Genomic DNA, 17372 nt, shown 5'->3' with positions numbered 1-17372 from the left:
AAAAAAATAAAATAAAATTACTTTGTATAAACCCTTAATGGTTTGCAGGCTTATTCTACTCAAATATTATTCATTTATCTAAATACGTGTAGCTTATTCCACCCAAATACTAGTGGAACTAGTACTACTAATACTTGACTCAACTAGGCCTCAACCACACATTTGAGAGTCAAGGGGACTTTAGAGGGCGAGGAGTCGGATCAGTAAAATCAACCGTCCGTTCTGGGCGGATATAGGGACACCGCCAGTGACGTCGGGTTCCGTTTTACGGCAGTGTCGCTGAATCCCGTCAGAGTGCTCCGGGAAGGTTAAAGAGAGCGCGGTGAGAGCCCGGACTTTGTTATTAATCCACATCTGTTTGATTAGTTCTGTGCTGTAGTAGTGTATCACATCCACGGCGGAGTGTGTGTTGATTGGTAAACCCGTTTGTCGAGCAGGAGGGTCTCCGTTCACTGAGTTAGCGTTAGCTCTGTGGCTAACTGTAGCAGACGAAGCTGGATTCGTCATTCCACTATTTAAAAACAACACTGTTAACATGTAACTAATATTACACTATTGACTATATAACATTACATTATTATAATTATCCACAGTGTCTGGCTATAATAACGATTGCATTAAAATATGAAAACGTCTTAATTTGATTTGATTGGTCTGATCTGATATTTTTGTCAACACTGCTGCTCCGTTTAAGGTGGAACCGAAAATTCAACTAAAAAGCTACATTTCCAGGATTAGACCAAAGTAATTTCTAAAGGATAATTCCACGAATGTCCAAAACACCCATAGGAAATTAGTTGAGACCCTCCCCTGTGAAAGGGTTTTTACCATGTGTCGGTGTGTTGTTGTTTATAATGCAGCGAGAGTCTCAGACCAGCGGATTCAGACAGACTGCTTTTTTATGTCACACACCTGAAGAACCAATCTGTAAATCGCGGGGCGAGGACTATTTGCATATTCCTATATCTGCACATACTGAGGCAAACGTTTACATTTATGTGTAGAACAGTTTTAATGCATTAGGGAGTTAGTTTTTTGTAATAATACCTAAACATTTAACTTTGACGAAGAGAGAAACCGTTTTTAGAGCTTTTAAACAATGATCAACACAACGGCAAATTAAAAGAAATGTAAACATTATTGTTCACAGAGAGGATGATATGAGACATAATCTGGTCATGGGTCTGATGCCTGAGGCACTGTTTTATAGCTTAGTGATAAACTTGTCTTTGAACAATTATTAACATTAAATATTAAAACCATTATGGTATAAATAAATTATGAATATAAAACAAATTCTCTATAATTTTTAAGCAAAGACTTTATGAATGAAGTGTTTTTGTATTTCAGTATCTGAGCTATGCAGCAGTTTTTGAAAATTCCATTTAAATTTGAGTGTTATGGTAGTGTTGAAGTCTTCTGATTATTCACTAAACAGCTCACCACAAACTAATCTAGTAAATGCTGAGAAATATTAATAACATTGTGTTTATTTTTATTTTATTTTTTAGGGTCAACCAATATTATGGTGTTAATACTTACTTCTGCTTATCTTAACATTTCAACAAAAATAACTTCGTGTTGTCAGTTAACCAGACACAAATCACAGCCCCCAAAAAGGAAATTTAATGTTAAAATATTCAGAAAGTTAGTGGTCCTGGATATAAGGACCTGCCCAGCACTGTTACTAGACTACAAGAGGTCTACTAGAGGTCTACTAGAGGACTGCTCGGCTGAATACAGTCAGAGCTGGAGATGTTGAATACCCTTGTTTATTTAAAAAATAATAACATTGATATTGAATCCTTTGTAATTGTTCATGCGTGTGTATGTTTTGTAGAACTATGCCGTTCATTGACCTTCAGTCAAAGTTTGGTATCAGCTTGGACAGGTGGATCCTGGCCCAGAGTGCGGAGCAGCCCTATAGACGAGCCTCACGCTGCCATGCCTTTGAGAAGGACTGGATAGAATGCTCACACAGAATTGGCCAAACCCGAGCTAAAAAGGAATGCAAGCTGGAGTTTGAAGATTTTTATGAATGCATGCATCGTGAAAAGACGGTAAATAAATGAATGGTTTTGTGTGTTGTGGCGACCAGTTGCTTTCACTGTTATTTCATGCAAATTGTTTGTTGAGTTTTAGAAATGACTAAACCACTTGTTTAATACTACAATATCTTTATGTAGTTCCAGCGTTTGCATGAGATTCGGAAGCAGAAGGATAAGCTGATTAAAGAGAAGTCCTACACACCTCCTGCACATCACACAGGCAGCGAAGAAGCACGGCCATGAACCCAGTCATTGGAGCACAGCCCACTCTCTCTTCTACAACAGCATCACTGTTAGATCGTCAGGGGGCTTACTCACATGTGTATTATAATTATTGTTGTTTATCTGCTCTATTTAGAGTTAAATAAATATTATTGATCATTAAATGTATTTTTATTAATTGTCTTCTTTCACAATCAACAAATTTATTTATACCCTTTTGGAAAATGATCAAAAATTAAGAAACATCAAATCAAATTTTATTTATATAGCGCTTTTCACAACAAAAAGTCGTCACAAAGCAGCTTCACAGAGATCCGGGTCCAAGCCTCCTATGAGCAAGCCATAGGAGCCAAGACTCATACGGGGAACCCATCCTCCTCGGGTCGACACCGGAGACACAACAGAGAACAGAACAGAAGTAAAAGTGAACTGATGACAGATGAAGGGGTTATAGTAATGTGAATGTAGAATGTGATCAGGGATTCTGTGTGAATTAAAAGTAGGTGCAGAGTTAATTTGAGATAAAACAGCATAGACACGCATGATAGTGTAGATGAGACAAGGCCAGGATCTTGTACAGGACACGGGCTGGATCAGGGCGACACCTGGAGAGCAGCAGAACATCTCAAAGCATGAGAGAGACAGGAGAAAGAAAACCAGACCAAGGGAACAAATAAAAATACAGAGATTAGTAGGTTCATGGTAAAACATCTAAAGAAACTCAGGCAAAGTGTATGAAAAAGAAAATGTAAACATTTGAATATCTGATAAATATAAGCACTGCTCAATATTTTGACATTTAACTAGAAGAAATTAACAATGAATATTCAGAACTGCTAAGTTGTGTTAATTAACCTAAAGTGGAAAACAATCTCACTGCGTGAACTGATGAAGTCTCAATAGCTGGCTAATCGAATCAACCTCAAGCGTAACTGGATTAGGCAGCCATTGACGTTGCAATTGACTCCTTAGACTTTGCACTTTCGTTCACTAGGTGGCGCTACAAATCCACTAATCACAGTAAATGTAACTGCACCGATTGAAATTCTATGTATGAACCTATGAAATTCTCAATTCATTATAAATTCTAAATTATCATATTTTATGCTATGACTTTGAAAACTGTATTGTTTACACGTAGAGTAGTTGTTGCTACGATGGACTGGCTCCTCTTCCAGAGTGAGTTCTTACCTTGCTCCTCCCGACCCATCACAACCTCAACTTTATAAGCAGTTACAAATAGTGTATGAATGATTGAAAGAATTAATGCACTGCTGCTTTTAAAATGTTTATAACTAATACGTTTACTTCTGCCTATGTACATAAGCAGGGCATAGCTTTTATTTAGGTCATGATCTAGAAATGCCAGCTGAACAGATGGACCATCCCGAGTGCCCAGTATGGTTGGGATGAAGCCCTGTATGCGTTTGCTCTGTTTTTATATGTTCACATGGCTATCATGAAGTCGGTCTGGGGCAGCTGAGTGCTGTTCAAGGTTTCGCACAGTACAGCCAGCACTGATCTAAAATATATAAACATGTTTTATTGTCCTTTGAGTCTGGAAACCTTGCTTTTAGGTCGGGTGCATGGCATAGTGAAATGTGTTGGATTAGACCACAATCATTGGATTTAGTTAATCTTTGGCTGTCGTTTACTTTATAGTCCATTGGGAGTATGGAATACACAATGTATTTTATATTTAATTTTTTGTTAAAACTGTTGGTCAGTGCAATATCAGTATCACAAAAGAGTGCATTATGCTAATAACCAACCTATATTATGTTATTTACTGTTCTCCCCTGAAAAACAACTGCTTTCTTAATTCAGTGTCGCTCCAAGGCCCTGGGGTTGTCATCATCTTGTCTCTAACAAACACACATTTAGACATTTTACTGATGTTCTGCATGTTTTATTTTGTTTCACAGCACAAACAAGTGAAATCTTCCTACTTACTAAAGCCAGAACACTAGAGAGCTAGATGTTACTCAAGATATCAAATGAATCTGTGATTGAAGAGACCTACATTACACACAGCACAATTTCATATATCTATATAAATTAGTGTTTTTTTTTTATTATTTTATTTTGCAGTAATTGAGATTTGCCATTCACGGGTCAGTCACAACGTAATGACCACTGACTTGGTTCTATCTACATGATCATTTGATAGGTTCACTAACAGGAAAATCCACCATGCTCTTAACTACATATATAATTTTTGCCAGCTCTCAGACAAAACTAAATAAGTTAAAAAATAAAGAATACAATTAAGGTAATTTTGTACTGACAGAGAGAGAATTTTCAACAATAACGGTCACTCGCTGAAGAACGGGACTCAACTTTCATATTTTTAAAAACATTTGTGGAAGCAGACCTATAATATAACAAGTAAAATTAAGAGTATCTGCTAGCAGGACCTTCACTAGAGATGAATGATGGGGGGGTCTGGGGTAATTGCCTCACAGCAGCAAATTTCTTTGACGAGGTACAGATTAAGCAAAGCCACAAGTAGCTGCTGCTTTTACAAAATAAAAGAAAATGAATATCCATCGACAGGTAGAAAACCAAAACTGAGTTGTGAACAGCTATTAACTGATTATAAACAGGTATCTGTAAAATACACGGTCATAACGTCAAGAAAAAAAACATAAACATCAGTTCAGTCTGCCCCTAAATACTGCAGTGTTTAATGAACATTTTAACTGGCTTTTTCCAGCAGGTTTACTTTACCTTCATCAATAATCAGGTTTCCTCTGATGCATGATGTTATTTCATCATACACCGTGTACGTAGGGTTGCCAACTTTCTGAAATTAAAATAAGGAACACAGACCAGTATGCACTTGTAAATCCTTTTCGACTGTAGTAAAACAAATAAAACATATTTGTTGTCAGACATTTATTAAGCCAACTTCCATCAGCAGTGTCAGTACTGAACAATGGCAAAGAAGAATCTGTCCATTTATTTGTTGTAACAATGCTTCTTAGCAATAAATCTTATACCGTTGGAAAGCCTGCTAATCTCCCTTTTAAATGGTGCCACATTTGTAAAGAACATGCATTTGTGGGATGAACAGTAGAGCTGAGTATGTGGGTTGCGCCCATGAAAAATTTGCAAAATCTTCTCTGCCAATGACAAAAGCTTATTTTGTTAATGTTACTGACACTTGTTTTGAGCTTCTGGTCCCCACCATGATTGGCAGCACCTGTGAGCATGAGCCCTGCTACAGTGGTCAGTAGGTGTCTGCTCCAAGAATCGGCATGCCACGTTTGACTGATCTGGACAGGGCCTGTGATATAGGGCAACTTCAAGCTGGTGTTAGGCAAAACCAAGCTGCTGCATTATTTGGAGTGAGCCAAAGTGCCGTCTCCAAATTGCCCTTCACTGTCAGGCTCGTTTGTGCTGGTGCCGCCAACACGTGCACTGGAACCTGAACATGTGGATGATTGTTATATTTAGCGATGAGTCCAGATTCTGCCTACGGCAGTTGGATAGTAGAGTAAGTAAGTGTAAGTGTGTAGAAGACACGGAGAACGCTATACTGACTGCTGCACCGATAGAGTAACATCTTTTGGTGGAGGCAGTGTGATGGTGGGACCGAACCAAAAATGACAACGCCTCTCCACCACAGGTTTATCAGGGACTACCTCCAGAATTTGGGAGTGGAGTGGATGGAATGGCCTCCCAGCGTCCAGACCTCAACCCCATTGAACATTTGTGGGATCACCTTGGGCGTGCTGTTCGTGCCAGTGACCAGCTTAATTATTCAATTAAAATAAGATCTGAAGTGAAGAAATGTGAATTGTCATTACATATGTCAAAAAGTCATAGAATTACTTTCTTTTTCTGAATCCAAATGTTAATTATTATTTTTTTTATTTATGGATGGTGCTGCCCGCAGCAGGTAGTGTCGCAGTCACACAGCTCCAGGGACCCGGAGGTTGTGGGTTCGATTCCCGCTCCAGGTGACTGTCTGTGAGGAGTTGGTGTGTTCTCCCTGTGTCTGCGTGGGTTTCCTCCGGGCGCTCCGGTTTCCTCCCACAGTCCTAAAACACACGTTGAGGTGGATTGGCGACTCAAAAGTGTCCGTAGGTGTGAGTGTGTGAGTGAATGTGTGTGTGTTTGTGTTGCCCTGTGAAGGACTGGCGCCCCCTCCAGGGTGTATTCCTGCCCTGCGCCCAATGATTCCAGGTAGGCTCTGGACCCACTGCGACCCTGAACTGGATAAGCAGTTACAGATAATGAATGAATGAATGAATGAACTACCTGCTGCGCCACAATGCCGCCCTCAAAGCAAGGTATTAATTATAACTTGTTATTTGTTCACCAATGTATTATATATATATATTGTTGCACTATAAGAGGGTAAATTAACATGTGCGTAATAATTATAGATACTGTAGACCTTTTCTGTTCTAATCTGTTATACTAGCAACTGTACATTACACAAGTGGTAATATTAGAACAATTCAGCAATGTGTCTTTGAATAAGAAACCCTCCGCAAACCATCCACGACCACCACAAAAGACATTAACACATTGACACCTACAGACACTTTTGAGTCGCCAATCCACCTACCAACGTGTTTTTGGACTGTGGGAGGAACCACAAAAGGCAGTTGAGCAAACATTTCCATTAAAGTCACAAAAACATAGCTACAAAAAATCCCAGAAAACTTCCTACAAAGTTCAAACAAAAAAGTCTAAACTAATATTTAGCAAAGTCACCTCTCCCATGCTTTGGCATGTGCTCTATCGCTTCTCTGCCAGCTTCACTCTTCTGAAAGACTGCAATGGCCCATTCTGTACCATCGCAGTGTCCATGAAACTCCTCTCTTGCACCTGCCTTGCCACAGGTGCAGTTCTCTCCTGCGCCTGAGCCTTTTATGTTAGACAGCTCTGCTGAGGTCAGACGTCCACTCACACAAAGGAAATGTCATTGATGAAACGTCACATCTGACGGCAGGTTGGTGACGTGTTGTCAGCTTCCAGTGGAACTCTGTAAAATCCTCTCTGCCTCACTGCTTCTCCTCTGGCAACTTTGCAACCAAAACAATACACATTTTAAAAATCATTTGAAAAATGGGTGACTTAGTATTGTATCCTTTGGTTCTTCACCATAGCACTATGCTAATGATAATGAAATCAGGCCACCCAGCTCAAGACGACATGATTTATTCCGTAGTTTCGTGACATCAGGAACATGTGCTGTGTTAATTCACCTGTTTGAGAGGGTTTGTGGGATGCTGGTGTTTTAAAGCACACATTCTCAACCGGCATAAACACTATACAGATGTTAACAATTAAAAAAACTCATTAATGAGAGAGAGAGAGAGAGAGAGAGAGAGAGAGAGAGAGAGAGAGACTAATTAAGATAGTGTATCACATGTAGTCGTCCAAATCATGAACCCTAAAGCAATTCATAAAATGAGCTGGAAGGCATTCCTGGGCTTTTAGGCTCCACCTAAAACTGAGTACGAAGCATTTAAATCACGCTTTTTTTTGCAGCTGTGCCAGACATGTGCCATGACCCAAATGATGTGAAATAACAAGCCTTCAGATTGGGACCTTGTTTCCTATTCTGCCGTCCGCTGGCTTTCACGGCTCGTTAAGGTGTCTCTTTGAGTGTGTGTGTGTGTGTGTGTGTGTGTGTGTGTGTGAGAGAGAGAGAGAGAGAGAGAGAGAGAGAGAGAGAGAGAGAGTTTGAATGGGGGAGAAGGAAGAGGAGGAGTAGGACTGAGAGAAAACGAACGTGAGGAAGGTAGAGGAGGGGGCAGAGAGAGAGAGAGAGAGAGAGAGAGAGAGAGAGAGAGAGAGAAAAGAGAGAAGGAGGGATATGAAAGGAGGGGAGTAGCCAGCCATTAGCAGGCCCTCGGTGCCCCGCTCTTCTCTCTCACGGCTCGGTAGCGCTTTCAGGCCGTAGCTGTTGCTGATCGCCGCCGGACCAGCCGTCCGTCTCCGCCGTTTTCCGGTAAGAATCTACGAAGGCGGCTCTTACCCGCTGTCCGTTTGCAGCTGTGTGCATCTGCTCCATCTTCTACTCGGCTCGAGGTGGTGGTAGTGTAGCCCAGCGTAACGTTCATGTTCTCGTGTGAGAGGAGACTGAGATAGCGGTAAATCAGGCTGCTGTTCGTCAATGGAGGCGGCAGGAAATTAAATTCGTGCGCCGTTCCACAGTCGAAACCCACGCTCTCTCGCAGGAGCAGGTCTCGTGCACTCTTTAAATTCCATTCAGCGGAAGTGATTTTTAGTGAGCATCAGCATCTTGGGCTTCTTATGGAACACGTTTAGGGTGTTTGGACAAAGGCTCTCTCTCTCTCTTTCTGCATGCTCACACTCGCATACTCTCTCACCCGCGTTTACGGCACACGGAGGGAGAGCTGCTTCACTGGTGCCAGGGTCAGATCACTCTAGCAAAGAGAGCCTTTTTATTGATTTTTCCATCATCTGTTTCAGATGCCAGTGCACTCCTGTCTTACAGAAAGCACACGGTTAATGTGTAAAATAGGGGTTTACACTGTGCTTCCTCATCTCTTATAATCCTGACAGTAAGAGTCAAATCATAAAGGGGTTTTACAGAGGGAATGAGGCCATGTGGGCAGCACAGCTGAGGAGTTTTGAGAATTTTCAGCGGGTTATGTAAAGAAAACCCTGATCCATGTAGAGCCTACCACACCTTGGATGACAGCTGCTGACAGGTGGGAAACTCCACCGTGTTTTCAGAATTTCTTCATACATCAGTGGCATGAGAAGTATGTATCCGTTCAGAGTGGTAGGATGTGAAATGGTTATTTGTGGAGACACTTTCTGACCCTTTTTTCTGAGTACCGACACTGCAGTTTGTATCTACTTTTTTTCAGTGTATGTGTATGTGGTTTTGATAAAGGCAAAACAAATATATTTTAATTTGATTCTAGAGCATTTGCTCCAGAAATACACTGCAAACTCACATCTCTGCAGGTTCCTCTAGACTTCAGCTTTTCAAACCACTCAGAATCACTGTCTACATTTGAATCATTAATGCAGAAATATTGAAAAAAATCTGGAATTCCCAATTTAGATGCCATTCAATTTCCCTAAAACTGGACATTGGCTTTTTAAAGGAAGTCTCTAAGCAGTTCAGGACTAAGCTATATTCCTGTCTGAGACTCAGTGTGATGATTTGGTCTTCATGGTTCCTTCTGCTGAGTGTGAAAGGTATAAAATGAATCAGAGAGGTCTTGTAGTTCACTTATACTCCGACCACTTTTTTTGCTAGTCTTGTCCATCAACTATAAACACAGTCTCTAAAATGTTAGATTAAATACATCAGTGTATGAGGTCCAGTGTTGGTGGAACAACTTGTAATGCCAGTTTTGTCTGAGTGAAGTATACCAGATTTATATCTCTGTTATACTGAGATTAAATGCTATTAACTTAATGAGAAATAATCCTTCAGTGAGCCCAGTGCTTTAATTGATGCAAGTCCAATTCTCAGTGTATTCATGAGGTCCCCTCCCTACTTGTTTCCTCTCCAGTGAGTGCTAGCATTGAGGGAATGTGTTGTTTATTCAGAGTGCTTGTGTTACTCATAGCTGAGGCCTCTCTACATATGACCCCAGTGAGAGATGAATGGCCATAAGTGCGTCTGCCCTGTGAAAGAATCATTTGAGACTGTAAATACCGTCAGCTTCGGTTCTATATTTTCTCTCCCCTCGCTAGTGGCAGAGGATCTTTGGGACAGTGGTGTTGAGGTTTGTTGTTTTGCACCATGGTTTTGGCAATGCCTGCGGGAAGCCCACTGCTTTGTGGAAATGCTGAGCCAATTGCATTGAGACTTTAAATCAACAAAACGACACTCTGTCAGCACACTGTGCTTGCAACTTCCATGAGCTGTCAGAGTGTGTGGTGAGACTGAAATGATTGACTCATGATTTTTTGACCAGCATATTATAAAAAGCTGTTTTTTCCTTTCACACAGTGCCACACTAGCATAATGAGACAGTATGGCTTTGAACGGTGCCTATTTATAAACGCTGGCTGCCGCAAAATAAAACACAGGCAGCAAACAAGCAGGGTGACACACTGATCGAGCAGCAGTCACACAGAGCTTTCCTTAAATCGTACTCTTCAGAATACCCAAATAAACAGAGATTGCATAACAGGATGTAGATATTGGTCACAGATCCTGGAAAAATGTCCTTTCTCTCTACATCAAGCTAATAATCAGACTACTTTCCATAAGGGACGGAACCTCAGATGCACTTCAAATCACATTAGTATTTAAGTATTTCAGTAGATGCAATAAAACCTTGTACAGGCGTGGAGGAACGTATTCTGCATCGAGGTTAGTGGTATTGATCTTTAAGCTTACATGGACATTGGAGATGGACAGGTCTCTAGTGTGACTCCCGTGGGCCTTATTCCTTCCAGCTGATCACAGAAGAAGGCATCTCACTGCTAGCCAGCCAGATTGCCCAATATTGATCTGGACCTGAGCATAAATAATAGCATTTCGATGAGGCTCTTCAATCACTCGAGCTTATTTCTTCTCCATCATCATTCCGTGTGTCTTCGCTGATTACCTGGTCTCCTCCCGCTCAATGTCTTCTTTTGGCAAATTTGTAGCCTGTTGATTTATTATAAGATTTTCTAAGATGCGAGAGCACTATATTGTATCTGCATAATTTATAGGCCCTATTTACTAGGGGCTTTAGCAGTGTATTTTCCCATGCCTTAAGTCTTTTGGTGAAGCATTGGTGACAGTCTGTGATTTTGTTCCAAAACTGTGCTTCAAAAAGATTTAAGTTATCTTTGATTAGAAAAGCACTAAATCAGCCACTGGTGAGTGTGAGAAAATAAGTGTTTTAAGACGGCCCATAATAACTAGTCACAAATATATATTTTTTAATTGATATGATAGGAAATGTGTTGGTGATTATTGGTATCTGCATGATGTGTTACAGTTTTTAAGCAAAGATAAATTATTATAGTTATTCATGTATAATTAATATGTGCAGGATTACCCCATGGATTATGAATTATAGATTGGTGAAGTTCTGTTTTTATCCTGACCTTATTTCTATTCCCTTCTCCTTGTTCCACAAAAACTCTTACCCTGTGATCTTTTTCAGGCCTCTGGTGACATGTCTTCCTCTGATGAGGAGAGTCTGAGTGAGCGTTCATGTGTGAGCGAGCGTTCGTTTCGTAGTGAGCGATCGGGGGGCTCCCTGTCCCCATGTCCTCATGCCACCACCGGTCCTAAAGGGGACACCCTGCCTTGGAATCTGTCCAAACACGAGAGACGCAAGAGGAAGAGCCAAGACTCGGTGCTGGACCCTGCTGAGAGAGCTGTGGTTCGAGTGGCAGGTAGGAGCAGGCTGGGCATCTGTCATTTAGGACAAAGCACGGGAAAGATTTGGTGCAGTGACTTTATACGCTTTTTCTGAAGGAAATGGAAAGGCATCATAGTACAGGGATCACAGAGTGGTTACTAAAGGAATTCATAACCAATTATCCAGTTAATAACATCATGTGATTAGTTGGAAGCAGAGGACAGGGAAAGGGCATTCTACAGTACATATGATATGATGAAGTGAAATGTGTTTTGATTTTTCCGAATACACATGTGATACAGCTTTACTTTGAGTGCATATCTGAGAGGTTTTGGCTCCGCAGAGAAAGACTGAGCATAAGTGGCCTTATAGAAAACAGTGAGGAGCTGAACTGTCTTCAGAATTTTTTGTCTTTGACAGTAGGCTATTTACTATAAAATGACATACTGTTCCTCCTATTCTGTGTTCTGCACTTATCAGGAAATAGACAAAGACATTGATTGTAATATCCATCCAGCAAAAAATATAGAAGGCTAAGGACTGAGGAAGAATAATTTATTGTACCCCTGGGTCTGGTGAGGCAGTTGGAGAAGAGTGTGAGAAAAGGGGCCAAGCATTAGTCACAGTTCACAAGTAAAAACAGATTTCCAGACATTTGCTTCACGTTCAAGTGCTGCTGAGTTTGTATTCCACAGTTACATTTCCATATGTTCACTCTGTTTCAGAGCATGTTTGCTAACGCTTAGTAGCATCAGTCGAAGCCATTGGGATATTTAGTAATTTCATTATGAAATATTCCAAGTTCATTGGTCATTGTTTGAGTAACTATGTTCTTGCATTTTAAGGTTAATTCATGTTTTATTTATTTCCTACTGTGGGAAATACATGAACACCACCATAAATGTAATTGAATGGAAAAACGATGAACAAGCAGAATAGGCTACAAATGGTTTCATACTCATTAGCATCCCAGACAAGACGGTCTGTAAGCAAGTGATGTGTCCACAGGCTTGCCTACATCCAGTATAATTTATTACATTTTTTTCAGGCGACTCAAAGGGCGACTCAGCTTGGCCGCTCCATTCCTGTGTTGCCATGGGGACACACACATTCGTTTCCATGGCTATGAAGGAGCGGGAAAGACACTGGGAAGTAGAAAGAGCAAAAAGGCCCAAAACAAATAGTGAAATACAGAGAGGGAGAGCATTTGAATTTTAATTTGAGTTTGAGAAAAGAGGGAGAGGTTGTGAGTGTTAGAGATGACGTACTGAAATGGAATTGGGTAAAAAGGGAGAGGAGAAAATAATTAGGATCAGATAAAGCATAAGCAATCAGAGGGGCTCAGATAAAGCCAAGGTTCAAAGTGGGGATGCTGGAGACAAGAATAATGATGACATGGATTGGATAGACAAGCAGCATGAAAATAGAGATACGTATTGAGGACGAGAGTTGTGGATATGTGTTCGTTTATGTCCATTCCATATTAATCACCCACATCCTCTATACACTGAAAACATTGTGCTTCTGTGTTAGTGCATAGTGGAAAAGCTTCAGGTCTCAGGTAATGGGAGCTTTAATTGTAAACCTTGGGCCGTCAAAAAAGGTTGAAAGTTTAGAATATCACTAAAGTCAGAATACGAAGAACAGCAATGGAAAAGTGCATTTTGAATAAATGATGACTTTTGGCTGGTTGGTACCTACTGCGCGCATAGCACAGCACACGCGCCTGATCCCAGCACTGCACAACCACAGGGTTTAAACGGGCTCCCCGCGTGTGCTTCCTTTTCCGTCCATGCTTTAGGACCAATCTGTTTTTATTCCTCCACCCCGAGCTTCTTATTTTATGGCATGTGTAGATAACTGTACACATGTACTGCACAATGCATGTCAGAGAACACTAGTTTGGTAGTTTGTTATGGTAGTTATGATGATAATTCACAGCAATGATTAAATTGGTGATGTGCGTCAGGATGCAGAGCTAACAGCAAAGCCAGAGAGATGCATGACTGTGGTCTGAAAGCTGAAGTACCTTTATCTACTTTGGAACATAAACAGAAATCTATGGACATGGTGCATTATATGGCCAGACATTAAACTGTGCCAGACATGTGGTGGATTTGTCTAGATCAGCATATTCCTTGTCAGAGAAATTGAGGTGCTGTCCAGTGCTGCAAATCTTGGTTTATTTGCTGTATTTTTAACCATTTTACCATATGATTAAATATGTGGTGTTCATAAGTTTATTCCCCTATCATTGTGGTTGGCATTGTGTCCAAAGTATGGAGTCATGGTTAATTTCAAAGCAAACTTGATGGGCAATAGTACTAATAAAATGGAGGGGTGCTGCATCTGAGTCACCACTCCTTGTTGTGTTTAATTATCATCAGCTCAAGGCCTCCTTCACCCTGCTGTGTATAATGAGTCTGTGGCTGATGTGTACATAGAGACAGTGGGCTAGAAGCAATATTAACTTTCAAACTGTGCTATCCTTATTTGACATTGTCCAAAGTTGTAACTGCAAGGCTGTTTCACATAATTCATAAATTCATAATGCTCTGGATACAACCGAAAGACAAATGTGAGGCAAAGGCAGTAGATATGGGTATTTATAATAGGTAAGTTTCCTCTGTAACTTTCCTTTGTATATAGTTTTGAATGTGTTTTAACACCATATAATTTAAAGAAAGAGTATGTATTTTTAACATTTTAAACCAGGCACATCAAATTTAATGTATCAAACTTAGCATTTTTTAGACTTGGACCAAGTATTATATTTATATTGAGTCTGATGACTTTTGACAACACTAGTACTTTTTCCACATGTTTTGTTCAGCTAAACTTGTTAGGTATTGTAATATTGCACTAATTAGAGCCCTATAAGGGACGGTCAATGGATGTAACTACACAACTCTGCAATCGTTTTGCTGTGTCATAAACATCTGCCCGCTCATCTTTGGTTTTCATCAGATATTATCCCATTTTTTTCCTGTCTGGAGAACTGATGACTGAGGATAGATTTTTCAGTATTAACTACATCCCTTGCAATGTGTTTAGTTTTTCTTTTCGAATACGTCTGCTTTTATCAGTAACAGACATAAGTAGTAGTAATCTTCAAGGTCTGCATCCACATTCCTTCTTCATAAGTAAAACAATTAAAGGCCATTCACAAAGACAAATAGCCCATCAGAAATGATCTAATGTTTTTGCACAATCAGATGTTTGTGGCTCTGCTTTCAACTGAACGAGATCTTAGTCCAAAGAATCATTCACTTTTCTTGATAACAAATGTAAAAAATAAGTTCTTGCTCATTTCAGATATCTCTAAAGATATCTGCTTACCTTGTCTTAGTTATGACCCGGTATGTTGCAGGCCAGTGCCAATGTGTATTTTTCTTGTACTATACCAATACAGATACATTAAAATCTAGGAAATGTTGAGGAGAAGCAAATCTATTAAAACATTACTGAACACAATATACTTTGTAATTTTACAGTTACAGACTGTAGTCCATCTGTTTCTCATCCCCATTTTACCCTGCTCTTCAATGGTCAGGAGCCCCACTGAGCAGGTGTGATTTGAGCAGTGGATAATTCTCAGCGCTGCACTGACCTTGATGTAGTGGTGGTGTGTTAGTGTGTGTTGCGCTGGTACAAGTGGATCAGACACAGCAGTGATATTCAAGGTTTTAAACACGGTGTCCACTCTCTGTCTAATCTTTTATACACACCCATCTCGTTGGTCCACCTTGTAGATGAAGTCAGAGACAGTAGCTCATCTGCTGCTGCACAGGGGACTACAGTCTGTGACTGTAGAACTAAAAAGTCAGAGTAATCTAGCATCGCCTAAATATATATATATATATATATGTATGTATGTATGTATCTGCTTATTATGTCTTTGAAGGACAATAAGAGCATGAAAAATGTAAGTGTATCCACAGATTAACTAGCCACACGTTAAACAGCTTACCATAAAATGAAGAGCCAAATTGTGGAGAACAAGCTCAAACAAGAGCTGTTTGTGGCCATTAGGTGGCAGAGACTTCATGGATCCTCCAGAACAAAAGCTTTCTGTTAAGCCATGTTGAAATGGACTGTGCACTGTCCGTTTGCGTCGCTTGACTTTAACCGGCAGGGGGCGACACAGGCCACGAGTCAGTGCTTGTTAGCCATGTCATCGAAGGCCCGGCAATGCAATTTCCAGCGTTGGATGTGCCTGGCGTGGCTCTGAGGGAAGAAAAGAGGAGGGAAGGGAGGGATGTGTTAGAGGCACTGCGGGAAGAACAGAGAAACCCGAGCCCCACTGGAACGGGGGGGCGGACGGAGGGAGGAGTGAAGAAGGACAGGCTGGGAGTCGCTTTACAATTCGAGCAGCCATTATACCACTATATTAAAGCACAAGGAAAAGGGCGCCGATGATCCAACAGGAACTGGCGACGAAGGAGCGCAGGGACAGGGGAGCCGGGAGCCGGCAGCAGGATACGATTACACCGCGGCGTCGCCTCTGATTTCGGAAGCCAACCCCCATCGACCGCCCTCTCCAACACACACACACACACACACACACACACATATATAACCACACTTGGGCTTCAGGATCACTAGCGGATAAAAGCACACACACACGGAATCTATTCGCCGGCTCGAAGAACGACTTTAAACACATGACAAGCGATGCACTGTAAGTAGTCGCACTAAGGATGGCTTTATATAACAACACCTCAGTAATAATAATATTTTATAGATAGCGCCTGACCACAATTAAACCATCTGAACTAATGATAGGAACCTATTAAATATTTTGTAACTGAATATTGGGAAGGAACTTGAATTCATATCCCCGGCCCGGCCGTTCAGAAGTCTGTTATGGAGGCATGAACGCACTTGTCTGAAGCAAACACACCGCCTTCGCTAAGGGTGTCCAAGCCTGGAGCCCGAACCGTGGATAAAAGTCGGAGCCGGATCCCCGCGCTGCGCTGGATTACTGCGGCCACCATGGCAGGCTACATGCCGGGTTTACTTCCCACAAACCAGTCACAGGAGAAGGAGTTCGCCAAAGCCTACGAGGACGTACTGGAGAGATACAAAGGTAAAACTGTTTTAGGAGAGATAAACCTGGACCCTGTATCTAATGTGGGAGACCAGGCAGTGTCAGTCCTTTTTGTTTACAGTTAACCTTAAGCTAACAGGCTGCGTTTATTATTCTGCTCATTCTGAAGGAGCATACCCGCTACTGTGTTGTTCATTTGAACTGAGTTGAATAATGAACGTATTTAACGGTCAGTTTCTTCCCAAAGCTGACTCTTCGTACAGTAAAGGGCAACATTTTTGAACATTAAAATTACGAAGTGCGGCTTATAAAATGAGGTTTTCTTATTGGAACTGTGTATTTTCATATTTATACGTGAGGTCCCATGTAGAAGTTGGAAATATGGTGCTATTATATCGCAGTGAACAGAATTTATAAATACTGCTGTTTTTTTAACACTGACGTTGTAGAGAGAACACCATTATGTCTAGATTTTAACAGATTTTAAACGCAGCTACTACTCCTGAATTTTCATGTCAATATATCTTTGTCATGACACCCTTCTCTACTTTTTTTTGTGAGACAGGCCGGTTTATTACTGAAAGAGTTTGTCTTTTGTGCTGAACTGATTCAGCTGGGCTGCCTGGTGCTTCAGTTTAACGGCTGGGGTCGAATTGGTGCACTTCAGCTCTGTGTAGAGTGATTGGCTGAGGCACCGCGCCTGTAATGCAGCCCTAGTTTAGGATTTGAGCCTGATTC

The 17372-nt window shown here is 41.0% G+C and overlaps 2 protein-coding genes across 2 annotated transcripts in view; both read left to right on the top strand.

Annotated features, from left to right (window-relative positions):
* The first annotated feature begins 179 nt into the window (after window positions 1-179).
* ndufs5 (NADH:ubiquinone oxidoreductase subunit S5) lies at window positions 180-2422 on the top strand. The gene is made up of 3 exons (XM_066675660.1): window positions 180-322; window positions 1841-2060; window positions 2187-2422. The coding sequence occupies exons 2-3, from the start codon at window positions 1845-1847 to the stop codon at window positions 2289-2291; spliced, it is 321 nt and encodes a 106-aa protein (XP_066531757.1). The 5' UTR covers window positions 180-322; window positions 1841-1844; the 3' UTR covers window positions 2292-2422.
* Window positions 2423-8109: 5687 nt separating this feature from the next.
* macf1a (microtubule actin crosslinking factor 1a) overlaps window positions 8110-17372 on the top strand; it is a 152952-nt gene continuing 143689 nt past the window's right edge. The window contains exons 1-2 of the mRNA XM_066673522.1: window positions 8110-8241; window positions 11384-11618. Coding sequence (XP_066529619.1) covers window positions 11396-11618 — 223 coding nt within the window. The 5' untranslated portion in view covers window positions 8110-8241; window positions 11384-11395. The remainder of the gene's footprint in view (window positions 8242-11383; window positions 11619-17372) is intronic.

This window comes from Hoplias malabaricus, chromosome 6 (genome assembly GCF_029633855.1).
Source record: "Hoplias malabaricus isolate fHopMal1 chromosome 6, fHopMal1.hap1, whole genome shotgun sequence".
NCBI lineage: Eukaryota > Metazoa > Chordata > Actinopteri > Characiformes > Erythrinidae > Hoplias > Hoplias malabaricus.
This window is presented reverse-complemented; position numbering and strand designations above follow the sequence as displayed.

Coding starts and splice junctions, on each gene's coding strand:
- ndufs5 (XM_066675660.1), top strand. CDS start 1,845: ATGCCGTTCATTGACCTTCAGTCAAAGTTTGGTATCAGCTTGGACAGG. Junction 2,061..2,186: donor GCATGCATCGTGAAAAGACG/GTAAATAAATGA, acceptor ATCTTTATGTAG/TTCCAGCGTTTGCATGAGAT.